General features: G+C 44.3%; 1 protein-coding gene across 3 annotated transcripts in view; it reads left to right on the plus strand.

The window, feature by feature from the left end:
* Nucleotides 1–9,266, plus strand: part of Atg16 (Autophagy-related 16) — a 174,787-nt gene extending 165,521 nt beyond the window's left edge. For all 3 annotated transcript variants that reach the window (XM_075891053.1, XM_037429291.2, XM_075891109.1), the window contains one exon: nt 9,101–9,266. In XM_075891053.1, the coding sequence (XP_075747168.1) occupies nt 9,101–9,194 (94 nt within the window). In that variant the 3' untranslated portion in view covers nt 9,195–9,266. The remainder of the gene's footprint in view (nt 1–9,100) is intronic.
* Nucleotides 9,267–10,985: the final 1,719 nt, after the last annotated feature.

Below are 10,985 nucleotides of genomic sequence, written 5' to 3' on the forward strand. Positions count from 1 at the left end.
TCGTAGGGCCGTTCATCGTTCGGCAGGCACGGGGCATTGACTAGAAAACCACGCAGTCCCGCCCGACGATACTGGCACACCCGGTAAAGGTGACCTGCTTCCCCGCAGTGGTAGCAGAGGGGCCGCCGGTCTACAGTGTGCCATACATCGCTCTTACGTGGTCTTGCTTCCGGCGTTGGTAGCGGCGTACACAGAGAAAACGTCGGAGGCATCACAGCAGTTGTAGCCGTTCGATTCATGCGTCCGAGGTCCTTTCGTACAACTTGCACGTACGAAAACTGAGGCGGAGGCTCTGGTAGTGCGCGCTATAGTACCTGAGGTTGTGGTTGAATAATCGCTTGCCGCACTTCTTCGCGCACAGCGTTGGCAAGCGAGGACATCGCTAGATGACCTTGAGTCATTTGTATTTTCTGAAGTTCTTCCCTTATGACTCACCATTTCACGCAAGAGGTTAATGTTGCACGTGAGGGTTGTCGACGCCACGCTAACAGATGATATGCTCTCGTTCCTGTTGTATTGGCGCGCGTGCTGCTGCAGGGTTTTTTGTATCATTGTCACCTCTGATCTGAACTGAGCAATAGAGCTGGATGGGTTACGCACCAGGCCTGCATAAAGCTGCTTTGTCACTCCACGCATCAGGTGCCGCAACTTCTTTTCCTCAGCCATGTTCGGGTCGGCCCGGCGGAATAGTCGGGACATGTCTTCAATGTACGTGGCGACGCTTTCACGTCTGAAGAGCGACCTCTGCCTTTTCTTTGCGATCAGTGTTTGGGTACATAGCAAGGAACTCCCTTCGAAAGTCGTCCCATGACAACAAGGACGCTTCGTGGTTTTCGAACCACTTGCGCGCAGAATCTTGCAGTGCCGCGTAGACGTAACGAAGTTTCCTGGCTTCATCCCAACTGTTCAGTCTGGCGATGTGTTCGAAACTTTCGAGCCAGTCCTCGGAATCCTCGAAAATATCACCGTGGGAGACCTCTGGTATTCGGGGCAGGTCCATGACGATATGAGATGGAAGTAAGTAGCTTGGGGGGCCATTGCAGGAGCTCCGGAACTTACGGCCTTCACTGGTCTCGAAGAATTGAAGAGGGCACCAAACTCAGGCTGCTCACCTTGTAGGCGGTGACTCGTGCGTTGGTGTACCGGAGTCAACTGCGCTGGATTTACCTTCGGGGTTCTGGGCTGTGTTCACTAACCTGAGATAGGCTTGGAATCATACCCCGCACCTCCACCAGTTTGTTACGACCAAATACAATGCCGGAAGCAAAAAACAACTATTTATCTATGGCGAACTTGTGCCCATCAACTAAATGCACAAAGGTTGTCCTGAGCTCGTTAGTGAAAATCTCGTCAACTTCTTTTTGCGTCTCGCCGCGTGCCACTCCTTCGAAAAGCCGCCAGCCTTTTTTTTCCAGCGTGCGGTGTGGTGACACGTGCAGCCAGCGTTGCACGGCGCGTTTAGCTTGGTGCGTTTGGCATTCAGTTGGTGTGGCGGAATTCATAAGAGCAGGAAGCTGCGCAAGACTTCTGTAGGTGCGGCAATATCAAGGTTGTCTGCCTCTGTTACTTTGTTACATGGAGGTCACAAATACATGTGCTTCTATAGAGCAAAAGTGGGCAATAAAAAAACTTTGTTATATCGAGGAATTTTTTATATGAAAGTTTGTTATAAGCAGGTTTAACTGTACTAGTGTTTTTCTACTAACTACAAATGTCCCCGAAATACAAGAAAGATACCACGTGATAAACCCACTTGTGCAAGGTGCGCCGTGATTCCAGTGCTTCCTAATGTTTCGCATACGAACGACACGCTTCCCACGCACCGGTTCATGACAGCGATAAGCAGTCACAGCAGTTATCGCTTTTGTGACCGATAGCAAAACATATTCATCGCAAAGCCACCACCAAAATTGTCGCAGCCTTGCTTGTCGCCACGAGACCGTACAATCGGGCAAATGCTGTCGTACATGGAATGTTTGGGAGCACTAGGTCATGATGCATATGCACGAACGGACATAACTTCTTGGTCCCTTGTCATCTTCCTTTTTCAGCATGCAACAAATATCTCTAACATCGCTCATATTTTTATTTTATTTTTATTTTATTCATGAAGTACTGCAGGCCATAAAGATGGCCCAAACAGGAGTGGGAGGTGGTACAATGATAATGATATGACCAATTAATAGATACAGGTGTACAGAAAGAAGAAAAAAACTAAGAAAACAACAACAACGACGACAGAAAAAATAAATCACACAGATGTACAATATATTTGCGGATAACATAACTCGCACTTCAAAGTAATATTCTAGAGATTTTATTACATTTTCAGACTAAAAAATGTGGTGCGGCAGTTCGTTCCAGTCTGTTATTGTACGACGGAAAAAAAGAGTACTTGAAGTTGCTAGTGCGTTTAAAGGCAGGTGTGAATTTGTAAGAATGGTATCCTTTAGTGGGACGTGAAGATAATGGAGTGAGGACGTGCGAAAGGTCTATGATAGTGTTTTTCTTAGATAGGTGAAAAAAAAAGTTTAAGTCTAGCTAGTTTCCTTCGGGAGTCTAAAGTTGGAATTTTGTAATAATTATCAGTTCTGTCAGGGAGTATCTCTTTTCCAGATTGTGATGGATTCTGGAAATTTTTTGAAGTGGTAGACGATGACGAGAGGTCGGATTTTTAGGCATTAAAAATGCCTTCCTGGCACCAAAAACGAGCAGGCAAAACACTGTTTAAGGCTTCCAAAATGGTAAATATAGGCGCAATAAACGTTTACGTCTAATCAAATAATTTCAAGAAAAGACAACTAGAGATCGGATCTTTAGGAATTAAAAAGTGCGTTCCAGGCGTCAAAAATGAGCAGGCAAAACACCGTTTAAGGCTTCCAAAATGGTAAATATAGGTGCAATAAACTTTTACGTCTAATCAAATATTTTCAAGAAAAGACGTGTGTGACCTCTATATTTAAAAAGGAAACCAAGAACGTCTATTATGATGGTACAACAGTTAGGCATAGGCATGCTATCGTCCTTTCTCCCGCGCGGTTGGCAGAACACGGTTTCTGCTGTTATTGTCTAGCATGGTGAGCCATGTGTCAAGGATCAAGTCAGTGCACTCCTGTGTATCTTACTTTCCGGCATGGCTGAGAAGGGCAGCACAGAAGCAGACCACCAGAAGAGAGGAATGGTTTGTATCGGCCAAGCCTAATTCAGTAGGGTCTTCCTTGTCGGTGAACGCCTGCTCTTCACCAGATTTGCGCTTCTTGAGCTTAGAAGTGTGACGCATGCACTCGGTGCTCACATTCACGTCTGCCAAGATCTGCAACAATATATGCTCTGCTGAGAGAACTGAAATATCAAACTGAATGCTGCTTGCACTTCTCGTTTGCGCGAGGAAAGGGTGAGATGAAGAGACTACTCACAAAAAGAAACCGTGCTGCATTGTTGTAACACAAATGCCTAGGAGTAACTGTAGAGCGCATGTGCAGTGGAACATTAAATGAGTATCTCGCTCCATTTACAAACGAGGAGGATGAAGGTTTGCCCTCTTGGTCTCACTGTCATTTTGCAATTTCGCACATGCATGCTCTTGGATATTGCTGCAAAGGAACTTTCTGTGCACCGCCACAACCAGATCTTTAAGGTGGTTCTTCAATTTTGGGGGGAAACAGGGTAGAACGACCGGCTGTAGAAGCCACCTTCTACCATTGACGCCGCTCTCCTATTCTTTCCCTCTCATCTTCCAATCTTTATTTCACTCTCCACACAGAGATTGCAGAAATGACGCCTTTTCCTCTCCTCAACTTTTCCTCCTGCTACCGTTCGTGCCCTTTCAGCTCTAGTAGTTGTTGATTTCCGGAAGTTGATTGAACTACAATCGGATACCACTTTAGAATTTCTATTCAAAAGCGGATAAACACAAACTTGCACCTATGGGCGCTGCTCCCGACTGACGTCGTGAGCTGGACGGCTTGTGACTCCGCCTTCAGAGTATGTAAGTGCGTGCGGGCGAGAGCAGGAATATTTCATTAGTCGCGGAGGCAGTTGGTTACAGCACTTTAGTTGTTGGGCTGGAGCATCTCCGAACCTATTAAGTTGTGTTAGACTATGGAAGGCTGGGCTGAACCCCATACATTTCATAAAAGTCAATGTGCACGGTAACATGAATACCATATTTACTCGCATAATCCTCGCACTTTTTTGGCGGAAAACCGATACAAAGTTGGGGGGTGCAAGAATTACGCGGGGAAAACTTTCTACGAAAACGTACAGAGCGAAAAAGAAAACGAAGTGGCTGCAAATCGGGATTCTCACACCAGCAAGTAACAGCAAGCTTTGAGAAGTACTAATTAAAACTTACCTCTACAATAAAAGCACAGGTTCAACACAAGACAAGATTTATTTGAGACACAAAAGGTGCAAGAAAATAGTTGAGAATTAGAATAGCATACGCAAAGCTTGTGGACATTGCGGGCGTAGTAGCAGTGTTCATCACTTAACAGGAGCTTTCAAAAGGTAAGCGTAGGATGTCAGCATCGGGCGTATGGCTATTTAACAGAATCATTCACAGTTTCCTTCTGAAGAAATAAAGTTTACCATCAATCTCAGTCTTAGGCACATGGCAGGCCCAACGCGTTTAGGTGGCTTTAGCAGCCGTCACAAGTAGCGAGCACAAAACTCGTAGAAGACTTTGAAGGCCCTACCGGCGGCCCTGTTGCTGTTCTTTAGTGCATGATCAATCACTTTCTACTTAAAAGCAGCCGTGTAGCTTCAGTATCGCCCCATAATGTGGCAAGACTACCGACACAACATACGAAACATGCCGCAACGCACACTTGCCGCTTTGGCTTGGCTTGGATTGAATCTCCGTGCAATAATAGTACACTTGATGCTTAAGAGATGGCGCCAGATGGTGCGCGCTATCATCATCAACGGCTGGAACGAGGCGACGACATTATTGCGACAATTTTTGGGGGTGCGATAATTACTCAAGGAAAAAAAAGCTTATTTTTGTTGGGCGATGTAGGGGGGTGCGAGAATTTAGCAAGTGCGAAAAATAAACGAGTAAATATGGTAACAGTCTTAAACTGCATTCGAAAGTAAAATTTGAGGTTAAACAGTGTTCACTGAGGCACCAATTTTAAGAATAGGCATTTATAGGTTCTCATAGGTATTAGGCACAAATGCCAGAAATTGGCACTTACAGGCACTATAAGAACATTATAAAGGTCATTCTTGGTCTCTATTTGGTGTTCATATATTAAAGAGGCATGATAGGAACACAAGGAATAAAATAGGCATTTGCCTGTAATCCGGCCTCTAGCGATAACTCCTTTGATGGAGCTATTCAGTGACTACTAGTATGAAAAAGTGTTTAAAGGGACCTTAAACCACCTCCGATATTGCATGAAACATTTCAAGTAAACACATGCATTGTGTGCAGAATGCTGTCGCGATCAACGATTCTACACGTGGCAGCACTATGAGCCGCCGGCATGCCACATATTTCAAGAAACAATCCCTTCTTCTTTCCAAAGCTTTCGGGCCACCCCCTGACACGCTGTACGAATATCTCTGACGCGCCATTCAAATATGCTGTGGTTAGTTAATCAAAAGCCTATGACTTACAGTTAGTCTGCAAGCAGCCGTCCACGCTGATTCTTGTTGTTCGCTATGTTGACCGCACATATGTGCATAGATCCATCATGTTGGCTATCCTTTGAAGGAGTACGCACAACGCAAGGTACATATCGACACGATTCGTATAAGCACGGGCTAGCGTGATGGTTGTGGTTCGCCTACAAGCACGCAGCTGACGGTGGCAACCAGAAGTAGATGGTGTTTCAAGCAGTGCGTCAGCAATGACATATGCTACTCGAGATTAGAAGGGGCATGGGAGGGGTTCTTGGCGAGAGGGAAAAGCGGTTTTGGGAGAAGATATCATGGAGGGCAGCACAGAAAAAAAGTGAAAAGAGGGATCATCACAGTTCCGATAATCAAACGCGTCTAACTCCACTATTACAGCATCAGTTTGAAAAATTCTCACAGCTCTGTGTTTCTTGTACACTCGTGCACAAATTCCCAATAACAACTGAATTTCCACTTCTGGGTGGTTTAGGGGCCCTTTAATTAAATTATTTTTTTTTTGCTCAAGATAATTACAACCATAACAAATTGAGAGTGAATTTTAATCCTATGATTTCATTTGTATATAAAAATGAAACATGACACTGCAGAATAATAAAACATCTTTATTCCTGGCTAATCATGATTGAGTACTAAAACTTGCCAAGCCAACAGATAACCTTATTTTCTTTCATGAAATGTAATATATTTTGCCTTCAGATAATGCTGTGTAAATTTGACGCACTTTCAGGCACTCGGCCATAATTTTCACCTACAGGGGAAAATGTGAATACCAGGCATGGAAATATGACAAACTCGTCATGGGCCGTACCGTAATTGCGGGGGTCTGTTAAACGTCACATCATCTGTAGGCAAAAGAGAAAAAAAAAAAGAAACTGCTCAAGACGGCACCAGGGCTGCGTTACGGTGTTGAGCAGCTTGCGAGCAGTGTTTGGCTGCTCCCGGATAGTGCATTACTCTGCAGGTTTCTACAATATTGGCTCTGAGAAAGTCCTGCTTTCAGAATGCACAACTGGTCTGATGGAAGAAGTGCGGTGATTATGAACCACATCTCTGTTGAATTCGTTCACCTTTAAGTTGCGGGATCTTATCTCAGCTGCAGCGGTTGCATTTTAGATGGAGGTGAAAATGCTGTAGGCCTGTTTGCTCAGATTTGGCTGCACAAGAACCCCAGGTGGTCAAAATACCCGGAGCGCTCCACTACGACGTCTCTCATAATCATATGATGGCTTTGGGACATTAAACCCCACAAATCAATCATTATGTTCAACTTTAAAGATGATATGAAAGAACACTTTTAAAGACGATAGTTTTTCTTAGGGACCTTCGACGCAAAAATTTTGGTTTGTCTCTCTGTCTAGTTGTCTGTTTGTCCACTCTTAACAGCATCGGGTATTTGAAACGGCCGAAGCCATCCGCAGCGCCCACTTATGTTGCTCAAAATTCAGTGTTCATACTTGTGCAATTGTCGATTAAAAAGCAATTATTGCACGTGTCTAGGGCACCATAACACGTATATATTCTGCATGTGCGCCTTTTACTAGAAAAGGCATACATAAGTAATTTTAAGGACCGTAGCGCTTATTACGCTGCGCTGACCATCCAACGCTTGCACGAAAGGCAAGTGTTTCCAACTCTTTGGTAAAACGAGACGGTAGTGCCAACTACCCGTCGCTTTGCGTTCTACACTTTATCACCTCTGAGACGGGTGCGCACGCCCACGTGCTTTGTTTTTGAAAGAAACTGCCAGGTGGCGCTCATGTCTCACGTGTGAAGTGACTTGATGTGCTTGTTCGCCTCCGCTGCACGCTCGAGGCACTCTAACGCAACGCAATACCATTCACCGATTTTCTTGAACAAGACATCAAATGAATGTTTTGTTCACTCTCTCCAAGCAGGACTGTCGTCTTTCGATGGCATTTCCAGATTAAATGCAGATACGGGGCCAATTTTTTTATAAAGGAATCATTAAAAGACTTCAAATCAACATCTCCTAGAACGGCATTTGATGCTGACATGCAAAGTTGAAGCCGCGAGGAAAGTTCTGAATTTGCAAAGTTTAATAAGACATTCTAGAGGGCATGAGTAAGAAAACATGTAAAAAAATTATTATTTAAGTGATCAATTTTCTATGTTTTCTTCAAGGGATGTTGAACCCTTATCCTTTCACTTTTGTTCACGTTATTTGTTAAGTGACAATTGGATTTTTGTTGTTGTTGTTCCTTCACGTGAGCAATGCTGAGATTGTTTTCACATTTTGCGGTGCTCGTTTGGCCGCTCTCTTGGGCTGCACTCTTATTTAGCAATGTTCTTATGTTTGTTAGCTCATGCAAGATCCACAGATTGGTCATATGCATGGGTTCCTAGTTGAAATATCGGTTCTTGGCTAACCAAGAAATAACCAGTTAGTTGGTAGTCTGCTCTTGTGGTGTTTTTTATGTTCTTCTTTTCATGTGCTTATCTTTTTGTGCAGTTTAAGAATATGCAGTTTAAGAAACACATTTTGGTGGTCGTGAGTGTGCCTTCCATTCAGGGGCCGGCGATTCCTAGGAAAATGAAAGGCGCCAGTGCCTCTCGAGAATAGCTGTGTACTTTTTTAGAGTAAAACTCTATAGGATCACTTAGACAAAGAAACTTCCAAAAGAAAAAAGATTCTATGCAGGGCAAACAGTCAGGGCTAGTGCCAGGTACACATGGTATGATAGAAAAGAAGGTTTATTTCTATTGGCTCTTCGGAGTATCCCATCTTGCCTAGGAAAAAAAACTTAGGCCACAATACATGTGCTGGCCAGCCTAGCATGTGCTGCAATAAACTGAGTTGTAATCAGTGTTTACATAGATCAAAAGTCAGTGCACACTTGAAAACACGAGTTACTTAGTGCACGTTTTAACCCCTTCTTGTTAGAGCATTGACTGGTTCACACCCATTCAGCAAACATTATGTATATGGCTCTCAACGCGACATTAAATTATCCATCTCTTGCCCAGGAGGGCTTGTCCTAGTGCATCAACTGGTTGAGCCATGCTAACTGCGCTTATAGAATTGTACATCAATAACATCATGTTATGTTTCCCTTGGCCCAACTGCTGCAGTTATGTTGTGTGAACTTCAGAAATTTTTTATTTCAATATTGCACTGCATTATCGCCTATGAAAAGTACCAATACAGTACCCGTAGGTTCCCAATTCATTCATGGCAGCAATGTCTCATCAAAAGCAAGATTGTCTCATCGAAAACTTGTGCATGTTTTTGATGTTTCATAGTTTTAAGACGTGAATTCTACCTTGCAAAAATTAATGCTCCTTGTTTGTGCGACTTTCTTATGCTTACCACGTATATGCAACAGTGCTAAACTAAAACCTTAGTTTGTACTCATTGTGCCAATTTTATGTGTTTTAGTATATCTCATTTAACACAGTTTTTTAGGTTATGGTCAACATTGTTCTTTTTTCTTTGTAGTTCACCCATCATTGCCTGCTCCTGGAATCTCAGGGGCGACTACATTGCTAGCTCAGATCGGGACAAGAGGGTCTGCATCTGGTCTCAAGTTTGAGCCCCAGCACTTTCACAGATTTGCCTCATTAAACTGAAACAACTTTTTAATAATAAAATGTTATTGCCAATACCTTCCACTCGAACTGTGCTTATACATGTGCGATGCCACTGAACATTTTATTTCTTTTTCTGTATTTGAGCTAGAGATGGTAAAATCGATTATTGATTAATGGAATATTTGGTCCATTAATCCTCCACTCAACATAATTTGCCGAATAATAATCAGTATTTACATTTCAATCAATTGAATTAATCTATTAAAACATTTCGATTAATCGATGATGGAAACCGTCGCCCCTACCCCCAACACCACTGATTGGCCAGTGTGCATGAGTGTGAGGCAAGCGATGCCAAGATGCAGAAGTCGTGCTCACCTAATCTTTTTCACTACAGTGCATATTAGTACGCTAGTAGAACGAGCCCAAAGCCGTCTGCGTCCCGACTCATATAGGCAAGAATGAAGACACCCTGGTCTCCGTCGCCAATGGCGTCCACCTCGAAGCCCTCCCGAAAGATTTTAGTCGGTGCAAGAGTGTGAGTGGGCATTCACTTCATCGAATGAAAGCAGCAATGCATCAACGTTCAACAGAGACGTTTCTTGTTTTCTCTACATTTTAGATGTACGAGCGCATCGTTTATACTTCGTTTCACAAGCTGTTGGCAGTGCAACCAAAGGTAGAGCTCTCTTGTCAAATCAGGGCTGGGACAGCGCAGCAAATAGTCCCTCAGCCATTTTAGCAACCCGAAACTATTTTGCAGACTACAACCACATAACCTGTCAGTATGGTTAGGATTGATAACTCATAGCATCCAAAGTGTTTTACTCATTCGTGAAATTCATAGAAAAAGCCGCATGGATGCGGTTGAGCGGAGGATTTTTGTGAGGTGGTGGTGCGATGCCTCTTGACAACATGGCACTGCCCGAGTTCGTCGTGTGTCTGGAGCGCGTCCCACAAGCTGTCGCCGGTGAGCCAATCATCGAGTGTGTGTGATTTTCTCTAGCTGGCGAAGCAGATATATTTAAACTTTCTTCAAGTGCTTCGCGTCGAGTGTGGAGAATGCAGGTGTGGATTCACTTATTCAGAGGACAGCAAAACTTACCTAAATAAGAGAGCGAATGCTCTATCGGCAGGGAGCTCAAGCAGAGCCCTACCACAGAACAAGCGTTCTTGTGGGAAAGGCTGCGATCAGATGAAGAAGCCGGATGATTTTAATGTGAGCATGTTTCAATAGGTGGTATACATCTTTTTTAAATGCCATTTCTTAGCCGGTCTATGTCAGGCGTCGGGCGGAGCCTGTGCGCCGGCTGGTGTTATCTCTCTGCTCTTATTCCCTCTCGCATAACAACAGCTGCGGTTGCGCGCACTTATTCTTGTCCTTAGCAACCAGAGCAGGTGGCGCGGGGGGAGTAGTGGAGAGTAAGTGGAGAGGAGGAGCGCGCTCTGGTGTGTGAGGGCGCTCGCATCACTGGAGCTGGGTGGCGCTCCCGCGTGTGTAGAGAAAGTGTAGGAGGGTAGATACAGTGCTTCGGTGCTGCTTCTCTCGCCCATCGCTCGCTCTCCTGCCTGCGCCCCACTCTTCCGTGCGCTCGCTCGTACATATATATAAATAGAGTGAAGCGTGCGCCTCACTGTCGACCGTTCGCTGGCTGATGCATGTGTAAATAAAATGTTTTGGTACAAATCCTCGTCTTGTCATTAATTTATGCCGTTAAAATTACTACGCTATGTACTCTCGGCGCAAGAATTGCATTAGCATTTTTTCACGATTCCCTTCCAGGAGGTGGAGG

This window comes from Rhipicephalus microplus, chromosome 1 (assembly GCF_043290135.1).
Source record: "Rhipicephalus microplus isolate Deutch F79 chromosome 1, USDA_Rmic, whole genome shotgun sequence".
Lineage (NCBI taxonomy): Eukaryota > Metazoa > Arthropoda > Arachnida > Ixodida > Ixodidae > Rhipicephalus > Rhipicephalus microplus.